Raw genomic sequence first — 19,733 nt, forward strand, 5'->3', positions numbered from 1 at the left:
GACATCCAAAAGCTTACAACCTACCAATTCTCAGATATAGTGATAGTCGATCTCGATATGTTTAGTTCTTGCATGAAAAACTGGATTAAAGATGAGAGAGATGGCAAAAATGTTGTCGCGCCATATTAAAAGAATAGAGTAGAGAGGAATATCTAATTCACGCATAAGAGAATATAACCATTATAGTTCAGCAGCAATTTGGGCAAGGCATCGATACTCCGCTTTAGTAGATGATCAAGCAACTATTTGCTTTTTAGCTCTCCAAGAAATAAAGTTCTTTCATTCCAGGTGACCTCCTCGAAATATCAACTAATTAAGGAAGAGAAGGTATATAATTCACTTTTTCTCTTTATTTCACTAATGAAAAATTAGAGATAAAATTAGAATACCAGAGGAGGAAGATCACCATATATAACACAAAATTTTTCCTTCAATTCTTTCTAGTCGAGCTTCTCCTGACTGAGGGTCGAACCTATACTAACCTCAACCTAGGAATGCTTGTTTCACTTCCTTGACATAGCCAATTTAGATACTCCATCCCGATATTGACCTAACATGGTTTAGCAATTCAGAAAGGTCTCATCAGTTTTCTCCTCATATGGCTCGAGAAAAAAGGATTCTAAATTTTTGTATAAGTATATAATGGCAAACGGATCCATAAAATCATGAATTAGACTATGATTTGAGTCATTTTTTTATTCTTCCTTGCTCCTCAATCTTTCGTCACAATCCAGTTGAGATATAGATATGGATCCAAAGAGGTCACAAAGTAGCAAATAAGAAACTGATCCCATTATTATGGATCAAGTTATTAACTATTTCGAACAAATCCTAAAATTTCAAACTATGATAAGTAAGCAAGCCTCTGCTTGAGCTTCCAAAGATAAAGGGACATAAACAGCCATTTGATCTCCATCAAAGTCAAAAACCAATTCTTCCTAGAAAAGGTCGATCGATGAGTTATTTCTTCTCCTTCATCGCAACGGTTCTTTCCCGTTCAAGAATTCCTATTTTCATGATCGAATTATTGGTTTCGTCTATCAATAGGGATGTCGGCCCAATTTGCATCCAAGTAAGCAACGAGATTTAATGAGCCTGCTCTTAGTTGAAACCCAAAAGTGATGGTGCCTTTGAGAAATCAAAGTATGCATTTGATTGCTACCATATGAGACTCCGTTAAATGTTGTAAAAATTGACAGACTAGCTTGACTAAAAAGGCAATGTCTAGTCATGTTAAATTACATATTAGAAGGCTCCAACAATACTCCGATAAAATGAAGGATCGTCAAAAGGAGAGCTAACCATATGGCCCAACTTTTCAATTGAGTAAGAACTTGAGCATGGTTTGCATCCAAGCATATTGGTGCATTGTAACAAGTCTGGAATGTATTTGGATTGATGTAGAAAATTTCATCACTCGACCGATCCACTTGAAAGCTAAGAAAGTATGATAATGAGCCCATATCCTTCATCTTAAATGAATTAGCAAGTTCAATAATGAGCTTGCGAAGAGCAATGTTATTATTGCTAGTGATAATGATATCATCAACAGAAAGGAGAAGATATAATGTAATGTTGCGATGATAATACATAAATAATGAAGGATCTAACTGTCAAATAACGAATCCCAACTTCACAAGTTTTGAGCCAAACTTTGCATACCAAGCACGAGGAGCTTGCTGGAGTTCATAAATTGATTTGCGTATATGACAAATGTGAGTGAATTTTGATGGATCAATATAACCAGAAGGTTGAGACATAAATACCATTTCTTAAAGGTCACCATATAAAAAGGCACACTCTGCGTCAAGTTGATAGAGTGGCTAATTATGAGTCAAAGCTATTGTGAGAATAATTCTAATTGTAGTATGCATAACAACGGGACTCAATGTCTCAATAAAATTAACTCTAGGTTGTTGGTGAAAGTCTTTGGCAACCAAGTGAGGTTTATATTTGTTGATGAATCCATCTAGGTTATGTTTATTTTGAAACAACCACTTGCAACCAACAACGTTCATGTTGGACTAAAAAGGAATAAGAGTCCAAGTTTGTTGATTCTGAAGAGATGTAAATTCAAGATCTATAACATATCTCCACTCCGGACTTTTTAAGACTTGCGTGTAATATGTTGGTTCAATAGAATAGGACATAGTAAGAGCGGTTTGGAGAGGGTGGCGGATATGGTATAGTATTTTGTGCTTGAATATACCCGATTGAGATCGGGTGGTCATGGGATGGGTGCACTGTAGTGGGTTGAGTGGTTGGTTGGTATAGAAGGAAACTTTGGTGATGGGGGGTGGCGGTAATGGTGGTGAAAGAGAATCAGGGGAGGGAAGGTGAGAGGTGATCTTATGTTGAGGTGGTGGACTTGGTTCAATTGGGATGCTTGGGTGGTCATGTGGTGTAGTGGTTGAATTGGATGTTGTTGCCATGAAAGAATTCTAAGATTGATATACTGTACCTACAAGGTGATCTGAGAATGTATAATTATTAGTAGCCCAAATAGTATCAATAAGAGTAAGAAGCTAAGGTAACCACATAGAAAGAGAGTCAAAAGCAGAAGTGGGTTTGTGAGAGGTTGATTAAAATGGTGATATGTTTGAAAAACGAAAGATATGTTCATCAAAGGTGACATGGCGTGATATATATTTTTTTTTCTTTTACTAAATTAAGGCATCTATACCCTTTGCGAGCAGTGCTATATCCTAAGAAACAATATTTAATGGATCAATATTCTAGTTTATTGGACTTGTCTAATCAAAGCCAAGAAAAACATAAGCAATCGAAAACTCGTAAATGGGAATAGTCCGGTGATTTTTGAAAAAGTTACTCATATAGCAAAATTTTGCGATGAGAAACAATAGGCCTTCGATTTATTAAATATATTACAGTAAAAAATGCTTCTAATCAGAATTTTGGAGGAAGAGATGCATGAGCAAGTGTAAGTCCGATTTCAACAATGTGATGATATATTTTTTTTGACAACACTATTTTGTTCTAGAGTATAGGGGCAAGAAAATTGGTGCATTATGCCATGTAAAGACAAAAAATGCTTAAAAGTATTGCTTTTGAATTCATCACCCCCATCGGAATGAAAGATTTAAATTTTAGTATTAAATAAATTTTTAACTTGTGCTTTAAAAGAGACAAAAATACCTGTGTATTGCTCGAGGTCCCTTATTTTTTTCAACATATGAGCAGGTTAACTTGCGTTACTTGCAACAATCCATACAAGTCCCTGGCAACTGAACCAAGTGACCTAAGATTGAATCTTAATTATCTTTACCAAGGTTTGAGGGATTATGGAAGAGGGCTCTACCACCCATTGTGTAGCTCATTGCATGCAGGCCAGCCATTCTACCAAAAAGAAATATGCATCTCTCTTTTAATAATATAGTTTAATGTGATTATATTGATAGCACAATCTGATAGACATTGTTTGCAGACACTAAAAGCCATATATCTTCATATTATTACTATTTCAAATAATTTTGTCATCAACTTTTTGAATATATCTGCATTACTATAATCCAAATATCACATTTTGATTACATTAATAATTGGCTTCTATCTTTTTCAAATCTTTTGAATTTGTAGTGTGTACAATTTTGATGATTTCGAATGAAGTTGTCTTAAAACCATTTTATAGTACATGGTTTGTTCGATGTGCCCTTTTTCAATTTTTTTTTTTTCTTTCTTGAGAATATGGCCGATGGTAATTTCGAGCTAAGATGGTTATTTGTTGGTTAGAATGTTTTCGAGTCCATTGCATTTAAATCTTTTAGATTTTTTTTTATTTTCTTTTTCTTTTCTTAGGAAATAGAATGGTAGAAGTCCGGCCGAAAAATGAGAGCGAACTTGAGGCTAAACCCCAGATATCATCTATCAAAATTTTAGCAACAAGGGGAATTTTCCAAGGATAGGATGCATGAGAGGTCCTTTCAATAGGACCACGTAAAGCAAAGTAGAAGCAATACTTCCCACTTGAGAGAGGAGGCTTGTAGAGATCCACACGTTTCATGCGGATAAAAAATGAGAAGCCCACGTCACACGTCATGATCTTATCCATTCATCATCCCAGCCTCCAACGCCAACTCCTCCCACCAATGCTCATCCACGCTGCCCTCTCACCAGTGCACCACCCATGGCTCCTGTTGCTGGTGAACCAGAACAACGTTACTGCCCAAAAGGTGGTGCCAATGGCCGGTTTTCGGCACCGAAGGCCTTCGGAGGTGCACCGGTGCCGGAGGGCGGAGCGTGGCTCATGCAATGCAAGAAGGAGAGTAAGATATGAAGATGATGAGATGGAGGGTGAGGACTATGGGCGCAATTCAGAGATTGAAATGCTGGAAACTTACAGCCAGTCGGCTAGAAATCAGGCCCTCTTGGTGCGAGCCACTGTTGATGGTGAAGAGGAGGTGGTGCTAATCTTTAAGGTAGATATAATAGTGTCTTCCTTCAATGGATTGGGATTTGCCTGATAGTTCTTTTTAGTTTTATTCTCTTAGAATCATCACATTTATGGGAAAGATTTAAGAAAAGCTCACTGTAGCAGCAGATGTAGGCCTTGGTATTGACTAGAAATAAATTTATGAAGTTAGCGAAATCAAGAAAAATGCTTTAGTAACTCAAAAGGTCACTCGACTGGTGTGGTGTGTTCGAATTTCTCCTTTTGAATTGGCATCTCCAAGTGCTCCTTTAATGAAGCAAAGTGATTGGTGGAGGATACCTGAGTGATTTTTTTTAGTAGCTACGGTAGCATTGCACTATAATTGTACAGGACATTTTATTGAAAATTTCGTGGGTGTGCTATATATAGGTTTAAAAATATTATTAATAATCATAAAATAATATGGACATATATTCATACTACTCATATTTCTTGCTTCTATTGCTTCGATAGAGTTATACCATCATAATTGAATAAGATGTTTTTTTTATAAAAAAAAAGTTCTATGCTTGTAACCTTATACAACCAATTTTAACTGTTATTTCATTGTAATTAACAATCGGTAGGTGACTGGTCCAAGCTAATAAACTCATGTTGCCATTATTAATTAGTCAGTGTAGGACTATGACACATGGTCAAGCTGTGGCCGAGAAAATGCAAACTTTTAGTAGGCCCAACTCTAGATAATATAAAATCATGCCCATGGACTTGTTAGCAACCTTGATGATTGGTGATGTTTTTGGTTTTCACTCTTGCATATCCTTGAAGTGGATGCTTTCATGCAGTGAATCTTTGGCCTTATCATGATTTTGTGTCCCCTAGAGCTGAATAAGGTAGGGAAGATGCTGATGATTGTAGGATATTGGACTCATGCAGGGGTTCTCATCTTGTTTAAGCTCCCGAACTGCATCAGACCCATCGAAGAGTGTTCTTCCAGGCAAGGCAGTCATCCAATCCATCGATGTTATCAAGGGTCCATTTGATCCTTGCAACATTGAATATCTAGAGAAGAACTTGACGTGGGAGGCCTTCAAAGCTCGTCTCCAATCTAACTAGCTTCAAGTTTTTCGTTAAGTATTAAAGGAAAAAATATTGGCAGCCGTACATCTCATATACAAATTGCACTTAAATTTAGATCTTGACTTCTTTTTCGATGATCCTTTCTCTGGTTTTGAGTTCCTGAGGGCTTTCAAAAGAATTACTCGGAATTCTAATTCGGAAGTTTCCCATTTGATCTTTGATACTGCAGTTAATACTACAGCTTTATAGCCTTTTTTATACCTGCAATTAATACTGCAGTTAATATTATACATCTTCCATCTCCTCTGCAATGAATTCTTGTTTTCTTTTTATCCTAGAAATTGCGACTTTTTGAAATTTCTTAACAGAGTTGACTTAATTTTTAATAAAATACATTCTTAAAATAAAAATAATCTCTATACGTAATGGAACTTTATGAAACCATCTCTCTTAAATATGATAATTTATTTTTTTTCTTCCTAATATTTTTTTTTTGGCTAAAATGAATGTATCGTACATTACAGATACGGATACAGTTAAAAAAAACAAAAAATAATAGATACCGGAGCGCACCAGATAAGCCACTCTCTCCCATCCAAAAAGATCCTAGAGTGCTCCCAAAAAGTTTGAATAAATCCTATTATATGCTCGCTTTGCAGCTATCATCTCGCTCTGCCCTTCCTCTTTTTTTTTGGTCAAAAATAGGAGGGGAGGGGGAGGGGCAGAACCTCACCCACGTAGCAACCCTCACTTAGCCCTTCTTCCACCAGAAAATGTTCGATGCGGATTGCAAGTTTTCGCGTGCCTTCCCCAATTCGTGGAAAACTCCACTGGACCATCCACGTATGAGTACGTCACCCTAGTGCCACCTCAGTACTGATGGAAGAAAAGCATATCCACACAGAGCCATCCAGGCGTGGGGTATGCGGTCCCCTGATTTAATCAACATCTGTGTATTTCGAACCCGAACAACTTGGATGAAGTCCAAGCCTCCTGTTCTTTCTTTTTTTTCTTTTCTTTTTTTTGGTTTTTTGGGTGATACACATATGCACATACAATGTGCAAAACAGTGGTGCCAGTGAAACGAGAAAAGCAACAGAGCACAGCGCTATGCAGCATCAGTAATTGTCCTCATTTTTTTTATTATTAAAAATAAATAGAAGGAACGAAAGACAAAATAACACAAAAAAAAACATAAATCTATGAGAAAAGCAAGAGAGAGAGAGAGAGAGAGAGAGAGAGAGAGAGAGAGAGAGAGAGAGATTTTCTATTAAATGGTCAACAACGTGTGAGTGTTGAAATAATTCTTCTTTACGCAACGATGTGCGAAATGCCAGGGAAACGTACATTTCTCCCTTTAACGTAAGTTTTGGAACGCAAATATATCTAAGTCCAATGTAGTGTTTCTACGTTCCACCAACGTAGTGGCACGAGGCTAGCTCCAACACTAATCCTACTCGCTCATCAGGCTCCAATCACTTCATTTCACATCCTCTGTAAGAAGCGATGCGTTGTCCATCTAAGCAGACAATGTTTAATGCAAAACACGCATCTCAGAGGATTCTGGCTCGCAGCATTACTGCATACTCGCTCCTTTGATAGATAGAGCCGTGCCTAAAAAAAAGCCCATCTAGAATGGAGTGAACGCCTGCGTGAGGTTGATCGACATGGGTTTTAGGTATGGGTGATATGGGACAAACAGTAAGAACATCAAAGTGATCCTCTCTAATGGCTTTGTGCTTTTTGATGCCCACAACAGGCATTGGGAAGACATGTTTGGCTTTGCTGATGACTGAATTCATAAACTTCTGAATCCTCCATGACCTTTTATAGGTTAAACGTAGGTTTATCATTTGCTTCCCGTTCATGAACTCAAAGTTTCGAGAAGGAGCTCCAATTTAATGTTGCTTATTGGTTGTTTTGGAAGGTTCGAGAAAAGACTCAATCCGGTGGGCATGCATATGGATGTATTTGCTGGTGATATAGATGGGTGATTTTATTTATTTTATTTTAGAGAAGTTGATGGATTCATGAAAATATACTTCTTAGAAATTTATAGCTGTTATTTTTTTATCCATGAACTCGAAGTTTCGAGAAGGAGCTTGAATTTAATTCCATGTAATGGCATGGCCTTTATTTGGAAGGTTTGAGAAAGGCTCAATCCGGTGGGTGTGCATACAACTATAGTTGCTAGTAATATAGATGACTGGTTTCATTTGTTTTATTTTAAATCGTGTTGGGGGAAGAACCCCAAGCCATACATTCACGGAGGCGCTCGGCCGAAGAGCGCCAGCCGGAAAGTTGCTCGGCCAAAGAGTGCCGAACGGAGAGCTGCTCGGCCAAAGATCGCCGACCAGAAAGCTGCTCGGCCAAAGAATGCCGACCAGGGAGGCGCTCGACTAGAAGGCGCCGACCAGAGTGCGCGCCAAGAGGTGCCCAACCAAAATAAGCTGCTCGGTTAGAAAGTGCCGACCAAAGACAGCGCCGAGGCGCTCTGCTAGAAGGTGCTCGCCTAAAGGGCGCCGACCAGGAGTACTCAAAGCAGCCCCGCCACAGGGCGCCCCATTGGGCGATCAGCTCGGCTCGGCACCCTTGCCGAGCCGATGCCTTAACCAAATGTTCAACCTCCGCCTAAAGTCCAAGGGACTTGACAACTCCTACGGCTTGCGACCTGCCACTATCTCCAAGCCATCAAGGCATAAGATCTCCTCAGGCGTTCGGCACGACCTGCCATTAATGCATGAGACTCCCTCAAGTCTCCGATGCACTCAGGCATTTAATGAATACGGCCCAAGACGATCTCCGGATCACTGAACCATCAGAACGTATGGCTCTCCCTGACCGCCGGTTCATTCGGTAATAAATGCATTTACCATCCACGGACCCCAGGCCCACCACAGCCGGCGGTTCAACCACTCCAACAGGTCCGATCGACCGTGACAACTCCCTGATTCCGGTCTGATCCGGTCCCGTTCCCCATTACGCCATTAATGGGCCAAATCGTGCCCAATTATTACAAAACAGGACAAACCTCCTGTCACCTCCCAGGTAACAAAAATCCTCCTATAAAAGGAAACCTGGAGGAAAAAGGGAGGGAGGACCAAAAACCAGAGAAAAAACCCGGAGCTGGAGAGAACCCTCCTAGACCGGGGGAAAAAGGAAGAAAACAGCACAGACACAATTGAACACGAGATTCTCTTTGTCTTCTCCACATACTCTCTCCCCTGCTCTCTCCACATACTTGCCCCCTCTGACTTAGGCATCGGAGGGCCGGCGCCGGGGAGCCCGGCCACCGGTTTTCTTTGCAGGACTTGCACACCCCCCCGCAGCGGAGGACGCAGCCAGCCGGCGCACCGCCGTCCGCCCCCTGCAGCAGCGGAGCTCCTCCTTCCCCGGCTTCGCGGCGGCCCCCGGGTCCAATTTCCAGCAACAGTTGGCGCTAGAGGAAGGGCCCGAGTTCGCTACCATGAAGCTAAGAAGCAAAGGGGCTTCCAACGCCTCTCGACGTCCTCCACCAAGCCCAGAATGTTCCGTTCGGAACTCACCACCCCCGGTTGAGCCAGCACCTCAAGTTCAACCGGAACAATTTGATGCCCTGGTGCAGCAAGTGCAGGCGTTGGCTACCGCCGTCCAAAGCTTGCAACCCAGGGGCATCCCAGCAGCACCGCCTCCCCCGGCTCCAGTTCAACCGGAGCCCCCTACAAGCGGGCTTCCTCTTCGAGGTCAGGACTCTCAAGTCCAGGCCTCCCTCTGGAGAGAGCACCCAGTCAGAGATCACGGAGGCTGGCCACAGCCTTCAGAAGCTGAGTCGGTTCCAGGGCAACCTGCACCCGGAGGAACCGCTGTAGCGATCCTCCAGAATGATGAACTCGACAAGAAGGTCGAAAAGCTGGAGCGCCAAATCCAGGCACTCCACGGGAGAAAATCGAGATGTAACGGCGACTTCGAGTTCAATACGAAGTCGCCCTTCTCCCAGGAGATTGAAGATGAACCGGTTCCCCTCCGGTTCAAGATGCCCCAGGTGGAGCCTTACAACGGCAAGGCAGATCCCTTTGACCACCTGGAGAGTTACCGGGTCTTAATGGCCCTACAAGGAGCCTCGGAAGCCATGATGTGCAAGGCTTTCCCAGCAACGCTCCGAGGACCGGCCCGGCTTTGGTTCACCGGGCTGAAGCCGAGTACTGTCTCCTCCTTTGAGCAGCTCGGCAGGCAGTTTGCCAGTAATTTTGCCGCTAGCCAGCCCCAGCGGCGGACGTCGGACTCCCTCCTTGACATCAAACAAGAGGAGGGAGAGTCCTTCAAGGAGTACTTGGATCGGTTTACTGCCGCAACATGGGAAGTCCGGGAGCTGGACCAGTCAATCACCATGTCGGCACTAAAGACTGGAGCCCGGTCTTACAGGTTCCTCTTCTCTATCGAGAAGAACTTCCCTGTGGACCTCACCGAAATGTTGGCCCGAGCTCGCAAGTATGCCAAGGCTGAGGAAGCCATGGCCTCTCGGCGGGAGGAAGCCGAACGACCTGCCAAGATGCAGAAGAAGCACCAGGAGCACTCCCAACCAAGTAGCAGATTCCCCTGGCATGAGAAAGAGCCTCCTTGGCCCAAGAGCCTAGCTCGCCCGGGATCTCCCCTCCAAAAATTTCAAACGTACACTCCTCTCACATCCACCCGAGCAGAAATCCTCATGGAGATTGAGGGTCGGGGCTACCTCCGACCTCCATTGAGAATGCGTCCGACAGAGTCGCGGAAGCACTCGAAAAAGTACTGCCGCTTCCACCGAGATCGCGGCCATGATACGGAGGATTGCTACGAGCTTCGTGATGAGATCGAGGCACTTGTCCGCCGAGGTCGGTTGAGTTATTTTGTCCGTGATCATGCCTACAGGAGAGAGCCCGAGGAACAAAATCCAGTGCCGCATAAGGAGCAGAATGACAACTGACCTCTCACGGGCATCATCAATACCATCAGAGGGCGGGCAACTAGAGGCACCAGAAGCTCCGAGCTCGAAAAAAAGAGCTTCCTCAAAGCATCCGTGCTCTTTTGAAGTCACCTCTCCTTTTCTGACGAAGACCAAAAGGGTGTTGAGCCCTCTTTATGACGACGCTGTAGCTATTTTCCTCATCATTGCAAGGTTTTAAAAAAGGATTTTAGTACATCATGAAAGCTCGGCTGATGCCTTATTTTGTATGCCTTCCAAAGGATGAGCGCTCCTCTGGCTAGATTCATAGGAGATTCTACCCCAAGAAAGTACTATGAAGCTAAATCCTTTCATGGTCCAGAAGGCTGCCGAGCTCAGAAGGCCGTCGAGCTCAGAAGGCCGAGCTCCGAAGGCCGCCGAGCTCCGAAGGCCGCCGAGCTCAGAAGACCGAGCACCAAAGGCCGCCGAGCTCAGAAGGCTGCCAAGCTCCGAAGCCCGAGCTCAGAAGCCCGAATGCAGAACACCTCCCCCAGAAAATCGAGCCAAAGAAAGCTAGTGCCAAGCTAAGTCCTAAGGGACTTCGAAGCTCGGAAGCCATCAAAATATCTCCAAAAGGTACAGGACGCCACTTTGGCTTCAAATAATTTCAATATTTTATCTATTTTCAGGTCGGAGAATCCAAAAAACGACCAATGTCGCCCCGAATAGGGTGCACGATCGCCAACGGACGAAGTCCGTCTCCTGTATGCGTCTCCAATGATGCTCTAGCTAAGCTCGGGACGCCGATTCGACGCCATTCGACGCCACTCGACGCCACTCGACGACACTCGACGACATTCGACGCCATTCGACGCCATTCGACGACATTTCGACGCCACTTCGACGACACTTCGACGACATTCGACGACATTCAACGCCATTCGACGCCTTTCCACGCCATTCGACGCCTCCTACGACAACACGCCCTGATCTGAGTGGGGGCACCCTGCTGAGTTGACCACAAGCCAAAGAAGGCCGCTGAGTCGACCTAAAGCACTATAACTCTAACTGCATGAAAGGTACATCCTGCTTGGCACGCACATCTCCATATATATTTGGCTATATTGCAGGATGATCGACGACTGGACTACTTCCTTCGTCCGAGCCAAAAGACAGCTCAGTACTACAACGCCAGGGTCAAAGTCAAATCTTTCAGACCAGGGGACCTTGTCCTAAGAAGAGCTGAAACCTTCCGACCAACTGAGCGAGGGAAGCTGGCCCCGAATTGGGAGGGACCATACCGAGTCACGCGCATTCGCCGACCCGGAGCTTATCAATTGGAGTCTCTAAATGGGACTCCCATTCTGCGGAGCTGGAGCTCTGAAAATCTCCGCGTGTACCACCAGTAGAACCCTAAGGGGTCCCTCATTATTCAACCATTAAATTCCATTCTATGAATTTCACTCTATGAATTTCGTTTCACGATAAACTGATGGTTTGCGGACTTATTCCGAGCTCACTAATTTTCTTGATTATCCCATGGCATCAGGTTTATTCTTCTTCCCTAACCACGGTTGGGATGCCCTGATACCTCGGGATGATGGAGTACCTGCGTGGACTCCCTGAAGATGTCCATGAGTTTATGGTGCGCTCTCCATCAGCGAGCTCGGCTCGTTCTCCTACCCTGGCCACGGTCAGGATGCCCCGAGACGTCGGGACGCCCCGGTTACCGAGAAGCTCGAGGCGTCGAGACATGAGTAGCGGTCCTCTCTGACCGGACGAGCTCGGCTCGTGCTCCATCGACTATTGAGTAGCGGTCCTCTCTGACCGGACGAGCTCGGCTCGTGCTCCATCGATTATTGAGTAGTGGTCCTCTCTGACCGGACGAGCTCGGCTCGTGCTCCATTTATTGAGTAGCGGTCCTCTCTGACCGGACGAGCTCGGCTCGTGCTCCATCGACTATTGAGTAGCGGTCCTCTCTGACCGGACGAGCTCGGCTCGTGCTCCATCGATTATTGAGTAGCGGTCCTCTGACCGGACGAGCTCGGCTCGTGCTCCATCGATTATTGAGTAGCGGTCCTCTCTGACCGGACGAGCTCGGCTCGTGCTCCATCGATTATTGAGTAGCGGTCCTCTCTAACCGGATGAGCTCGGCTCGTGCTCCATCGATTGTTGAATAGCGGTCCTCTGACCGGACGAGCTCGGCTCGTGCTCCTACCCCGACCTCGGCCGGGATGCCTCGAGACGTCGAGACGCCCCGGTTCATCGGGATGCCCCGATACGTTGGGATGTTGTCTTTATTGGCCAAACGAGCTCGGCTCATTCTTTACCAGCTTCAACCAACGAGCTCGGCTCGTTCCTTCATCAATGGATTTCTCTGTCGACGCCCTCCAAAAACGGAGTCCGAGCAGAGAAGCGTCTTCAGTCGCCTCGGCGCAAGGACGCATACGGTACAAGGTACCCATTTATTTAATGTTTTTTACATTATCTATTCTGCTTCCGGATTTCTCTGCCGACGTCCTCGAAGAACGGAGTCCGAGCAGAGAAGCATCTTCAGTCGCCTCGGCGCAAGGACGCATACGGTACGAGGTACCCATTTATTTAATGTTTTTACATTACCTATTACCGGATTTCTCTGCCGACGTCCTCGAAGAACGGAGTCCGAGCAGAGAAGCGTCTTCAGTCGCCTCGGCGCAAGGACGCATACGGTACAAGGTACCCATTTATTTAATATTTTTTACATTATCTATTCTGCTTCCGGATTTCTCTGCCGACGTCCTCGAAGAACGGAGTCCGAGCAGAGAAGCGTCTTCAGTCGCCTCGGCGCAAGGACGCATACGGTACAAGGTACCCATTTATTTAATGTTTTTACATTACCTATTATTGGATTTCTCTGCCGACGTCCTCGAAGAACGGAGTCCGAGCAGAGAAGCGTCTTCAGTCGCCTCGGCGCAAGGACGCATACGGTACAAGGTACCCATTTATTTAATGTTTTTTACATTATCTATTATGTTTCTGGATTTCTCTGCCGACGTCCTCGAAGAACGGAGTCCGAGCAGAGAAGCGTCTTCAGTCGCCTCGGCGCCAGGACGCACACGGTACAAGGTACCCATGTATTTAATGTTTCTGCATCATTTTATCTATTTCTCTGCCGATGTCCTCAAAGAACGGACACCGAGCAGAGAAGCGTCTTCAGTCGCCTCGGCGCCAGGACGCACACGGAACGAGGTACCTATTTATTTAATGTCTTCACATTACCTATTATTGGATTTCTCTGTCGACGCCCTCCAAAAACGGACACCGAGCAGAGAAGCGTCTTCAGTCGCCTCGGCGCCAGGACGCACACGGTACAAGAACGGAGTCCGAGCAGAGAAGCGTCTTCAGTCGCCTTGGCGCAAGGACGCGAGGACGCTTCGCAAAAGGTGTCCCAATAATGAGGCTCTTCGGGAAAGAAGAGACGCCGCCTATTAAAGGCACCTCGAAGCGTTCGATAACTCAAAACGCGCAGTAAATCGAAATTTTCGGAATTCGTAATGACCCAATTAAAGCTACTTCCCGCGCTCCAGCTAATGGCCAACTGGAGCTCGGAAGTCGGGGGGTAGTGTTGGGGGAAGAACCCCAAGCCATACATTCACGGAGGCGCTCGGCCGAAGAGCGCCAGCCGGAAAGTTGCTCGGCCAAAGAGTGCCGAACGGAGAGCTGCTCGGCCAAAGATCGCCGACCAGAAAGCTGCTCGGCCAAAGGATGCCGACCAGGGAGGCGCTCGACTAGAAGGCGCCGACCAGAGTGCGCGCCAAGAGGTGCCCAACCAAAATAAGCTGCTCGGTTAGAAAGTGCCGACCAAAGACAGCGCCGAGGCGCTCTGCTAGAAGGTGCTCGCCTAAAGGGCGCCGACCAGGAGTACTCAAAGCAGCCCCGCCACAGGGCGCCCCATTGGGCGATCAGCTCGGCTCGGCACCCTTGCCGAGCCGATGCCTTAACCAAATGTTCAACCTCCGCCTAAAGTCCAAGGGACTTGACAACTCCTACGGCTTGCGACCTGCCACTATCTCCAAGCCATCAAGGCATAAGATCTCCTCAGGCGTTCGGCACGACCTGCCATTAATGCATGAGACTCCCTCAAGTCTCCGATGCACTCAGGCATTTAATGAACACGGCCCAAGACGATCTCCGGATCACTGAACCATCAGAACGTATGGCTCTCCCTGACCGCCGGTTCATTCGGTAATAAATGCACTTACCATCCACGGACCCCAGGCCCACCACAGCCGGCGGTTCAACCACTCCAACAGGTCCGATCGACCGTGACAACTCCCTGATTCCGGTCTGATCCGGTCCCGTTCCCAATTACGCCATTAATGGGCCAAATCGTGCTCAATTATTACAAAACAGGACAAACCTCCTGTCACCTCCCAGGTAACAAAAATCCTCCTATAAAAGGAAACCTGGAGGGAAAAGGGAGGGAGGACCAAAAACCAGAGAAAAAACCCGGAGCTGGAGAGAACCCTCCTAGACCGGGGGAAAAAGGAAGAAAACAGCACAGACACAATTGAACACGAGATTCTCTTTGTCTTCTCCACATACTCTCTCCCTTGCTCTCTCCACTTACTTGCCCCCTCTGACTTAGGCATCGGAGAGCCGGCGCCGGGGAGCCCGGCCACCGGTTTTCTTTGCAGGACTTGCACACCCCCCCGCAGCGGAGGACGCAGCCAGCCGGCGCACCGCCGTCCGCCCCCTGCAGCAGCGGAGCTCCTCCTTCCCCGGCTTCGCGGCGGCCCCCGGGTCCAATTTCCAGCAACAAATCAGTTGATGGATTGTCAAAATTTTTAAGATTATAGGACTTATTTTTTTTATTTATACATTCAAATTTTTGAGAAGGAGCTCAAATTTAGTTCCATGTGTTTTATTTGGAAAGTTTGAGAAAGACTCAATTTGGTGGACATGCATACATATATAGTATATGTAGTTGCTGGTGATATAAATAGGTGGTTCGTTTGTTTTATTTTAAATGAGGCGGTGAACTCTCAAAATTTTAAAAAATTGTAGGACTTATCTTTTATTTGTGAATTCAAAGTTTCAAGAAAGGGCTCAAATTTAATTCGGAAAAGGCTTTACTTAAAAGGTTTGAGAAAGACTCAATCTGGTGGGGGTGCATACAGGTATAGTTGCTGATATATAGATGGATGGTTTCGTTTGTTTTATCTTAAATAAGTTGATGGATTCTCAAAATTTTAAAAGAAATTCTAGCACTTATTTTTTATTTATGAATTCGAAGTTTCGAGAAGGGGCTCAAATTTAATTCCATATAATAGCACACGCTTTACTTGGAAGGTTCGAGAAAGACTCAATCCGGTGGGTGTGCATATAGATATAGTTGCTGGTATATAGATTGATGGTTTCATTTGTTTTATTTTAAAAAAGTTGATGGATTCTCAAAAGTTTAAAAGAATTATAGCACTTATTTTTTTTTATGAATCGAAGTTTCAAGAAAGGGCTCAAATTTAATTCTATATAATTACACACGCTTTACCTAGAAGGTTTGAGAAAGACTCAATCTGGTGGGTGTACAAACAAATGTAGTTGTTGGTGATATAAATGGGTCGTTTTGTTTGATTTATTTTAAATAAGTTGGTGGATTCTCAAAAAAAAAATAAAAATTATAGTGTTTATTTGTTATTTATGAATTCGAAGTTTCGAGAAGGAGCTCAAATTTAATTCTATGTAATTACATGGGCTCTATTTAGAAGGTTTGAGAAAGATTCAACCCGATACATGATGATATGGATGGGTGGTTTCATATGTTTTATTTTAAATAGTTGATGGATTTTCAAAATTTTTAAAAAGTTATAGCACTTACTTTTTAGACATTCTCCATTTGATTGTATTGGAATCTTAAATGAAGTGTACTCTCATATCGCTAATATTTTGTTGGTTTTTAGAAATAAACACTTATATTATGCACTAATCATAAAGCAATTCATGTTCAGAAACAGAGTACTTACATGATGTTCTAAGGACCACCTGCTATCTGTAAGCTAAATCTAAGCCTTCACTTGCCGAATGCTTAACATGCTCCCCGAAACGCACAGAAAGCCCAATAAATTCGTGCCATACGCCTACCATTTCACTCTCGTATGAGATGACATCAAATCGAGAGAAGATTAGCAGACGTCCTTGTCTAACCCAAAGTGTTTGTTGGAAGCATATCTTAACACTCATCACTTTGCTTCATTAAGGATGCGCTTGGTTCGCGGCTAAAATTAGAATCAGAATGGATTAAAATAGAAATCAGAATGGATATATTTTTCGACGTATTTAGTTCATGAATGAAATTGGAATCAAAATTGGAGATTTAAATATTAAGAGATAGTTGAGATTGAATTTTGGAGGATTGCAGCATTCGAATTTTTTCGATATGGAAATAGTACTCTCTAACCAAATGGCTGAAATAGAAGTCGCTCATTCCCATTTCTATTCTAGGTTCCAGCTCCCTCCAACCAAACATACCCTAAATGGCATGCTTCTTCGGAGTTACTCAAGCATTTCTGTACAAAAAGTCGTGTTGTTTCCATTCAAATCTAGCTGTAATTATATATTCCCCAACTAAGAGGCCTACAAGACTCTCGAGCAATGTAACTCTTCCTAAATTTTGCTATGCATTAGCAGGAAAAAAAAAATGATATCCACTCCTTTTATTTACTTGGATGGAATTTTTGACTCTTTTTTATTTTTTTTTATGGAAACAAATTTTTGTCTCTTCACTCTCTTTTGAACATGTTCAGCTATTTTAAATAGAAAAACGTCATAGGCCCAGTCCATACCCCAGAATGCATGAAAGAGCCCAGCAAGAATTCGTTTTGCAGAGCCCAGCCCTTCTGTGAATTGAATTTCTCCCTGTACCAAGCAATCTTTGAAATAAAATGGAAGTGTCCGGGTCGCATCTCTCGCACGCCAAAGAATGATTGATCTTCTTTCACGACAGCGATCATTGAATCACACCCCACACAGATCTCAAAGCACTACGAACTCTTCATCCATTCATCTATATAGATCTTGAAGCATCCATTGCGCAATCCAACAGTATATTTTTAACGAAAGAAGGTGAATCGATCCTTCTTTAGCGCAAAAGATACAACCTCTGTACAAAATGGAAAAGACCGGCATAGTTAGAATTATCATTTAAAAAAAGATCAGTCCATAGGGTAGCTAGTATTCTATACAACAGATAGATATATAGATACGTGTGTCTCAGATGCACGGTGGTTCCAAAGACCGTAACCATGTAGCCATTTCCATCCTTCACTGCACCCACAAATTAATCCTTGCCAGCCTCCGATCGCTTAATTTGTTTCAGACCTAACAATGTTCTCATCCTAGCTATAAGCCCGGCAGAGAGAGATTATTGTCAAATCTATCGGTGAAGTTTCCACCTTTTTACGTCGACAATGAAGACTTTTCGTGCCTCAATGAAGACTTTTCGTGAGGTTTCAGCTCTCTGACGTGTTGGCGTGAGTCTCTCTCAACCAGCCAAGAATGGAAAGAACCTATTTAGGAATCCCTTCATTCAAGGATTCCTAACCGTGGGTATGAGCCCCTCCATCAGCCGAACATGGAAGAAACAGATATAGAAACTTCTTCATTCGGGAATTCATAGCTAAATGTAGCCGTAAATATTTTATGGAATTACTTGATTTAAGAATCCCGTTATGCTGGGATTAATAGTTTCCTAAAATAGCTTCTCTTGTATCTCTATAAATGTATATTCATTCTTTACGGAAAAGAATAACAATGAGAAAGAAGTTTTACATGGTATCAGAGCAGGCTCTGAATCTCAATGAGTGTCGTGGAGTCGATGGTCAGGCCGGAGATTACCTCACTCATTAAGAGTTCATGATCCTTCTCCTTTTACTGTGTCTTTCAGGCAGGGATCAAGTTTCTGCTCGGCTCTCATGGCGGACTCCACCGAAAGCATCCTTGATAATCTAACGTCAAAGATGACGGAGGCTTTGTCAAGGGTCCATACTTCCCCCTCTTCCATCATTGATTCCCCGATGGTTCCAATCGGCATCAAGCTTGATGGTTCCAATTATGGATTATGGTCCCAGGTTGTTGAGATGTACATCTCAGGAAAGGACAAACTGGGATACATCAATGGAGATTACCCCCAACCTTCAGAATCCGACCCATCCTTTCGTAAGTGGCGCACTGAGAATGCCATAGTGAAAGGTTGGTTGATCAATTCCATGGACCAATCATTGGTCGTGAACTTTATTCGCTATCCTACGGCTAAGCAGGTATGGGATTTTGTTGCTACTACATACTTTGATGGAACTGACACCTCTCAGGTATACGAACTCAGACGTCGTGTATCTCGAATGAAACAAGCAGGTGGATCTATAGAAAAATATTATAACAATCTACAGGGTTTGTGGCGAGAGATCGATTTTCGTCGACCAAACCCAATGAAATGTGTAGTTGACATACAAAGCTACAACTCCATGTTACAGGAGGAGCGAGTATACATTTTTCTTGATGGACTAAATGATCGATTGGATCATGTTCGGAGCGATGTCCTTCAGCTGAAACCTTTCCCTTCAATTGAGCAGGCATATGCTCACGTTCGAAGGGAAGATCTCCGACAATCCGTGATGATATCGGGAGCAGAAGAAGTGGCGAGTGGTGCTGTTATGGCCATCAAAGGCGTGAAATCTGGCCAGTCACAAAAGTCTGGATCCTTCTCCAGATCCAAAGGTCATTCTGATGGGAATAAGTGCACTCACTGTGGGGGTACAAAACATACTCGGGAGACTTGTTTCAAATTGCATGGTTACCCAGACTGGTGGCACGAATTACAAGCCCGAAAAAACCAAGATACTCCTGCAACTAAAGACATCCCAGGTCGAGCAGCGGTGGCTACAGCTGGAGATCAACTCTCCCTTATTCCCATGACAGAACTATCTACCTCAACTCCAGATCAAGGTAATTGTGGTCAAAGTTTTTGCAGCTCTACTACTCGGCATAATGATGCTTGGATTATTGACTCCGGAGCGACGGATCATATGACATTTGATCCAAATGACTTCTCAAACACAACTCAGCCACGGAGGACCTGCATTGCCAATGCTAATGGGGCCACGTACCCAGTCACCGGGGCTGGAACCGTACCCCTATCTCCCTCTCTCTCTCTAGCTCACACACTTCTTGTTCCATCTCTTTCCAACAAGTTGATGTCTGTGAGTCAAGTTACTGAAGAACTTAATTGTGCTGTGCTGATATACTCTACCTTTTGTCTTCTTCAGGATGTTCTCAGCAAGGAGATTATTGGGCGTGGTACTAAGAGGGGGGGGCTGTACTACCTTGATGACT

General features: G+C 44.3%; 1 protein-coding gene across 1 annotated transcript; it reads left to right on the forward strand.

The window, feature by feature from the left end:
• The first annotated feature begins 4,050 nt into the window (after positions 1–4,050).
• Positions 4,051–5,762, forward strand: LOC103697684. Its single transcript, XM_008779595.3, has 2 exons — positions 4,051–4,436; positions 5,327–5,762. The coding sequence occupies exons 1-2, from the start codon at positions 4,056–4,058 to the stop codon at positions 5,504–5,506; spliced, it is 561 nt and encodes a 186-aa protein (XP_008777817.3). The 5' UTR covers positions 4,051–4,055; the 3' UTR covers positions 5,507–5,762.
• Positions 5,763–19,733: the final 13,971 nt, after the last annotated feature.

The sequence above is a fragment of the Phoenix dactylifera genome, chromosome 8, assembly GCF_009389715.1.
Source record: "Phoenix dactylifera cultivar Barhee BC4 chromosome 8, palm_55x_up_171113_PBpolish2nd_filt_p, whole genome shotgun sequence".
In the NCBI taxonomy this organism is placed as follows: Eukaryota; Viridiplantae; Streptophyta; class Magnoliopsida; order Arecales; family Arecaceae; genus Phoenix; species Phoenix dactylifera.

Coding starts and splice junctions, on each gene's coding strand:
- LOC103697684 (XM_008779595.3), top strand. CDS start 4,056: ATGATCTTATCCATTCATCATCCCAGCCTCCAACGCCAACTCCTCCCA. Junction 4,437..5,326: donor AGGTGGTGCTAATCTTTAAG/GTAGATATAATA, acceptor GGACTCATGCAG/GGGTTCTCATCTTGTTTAAG.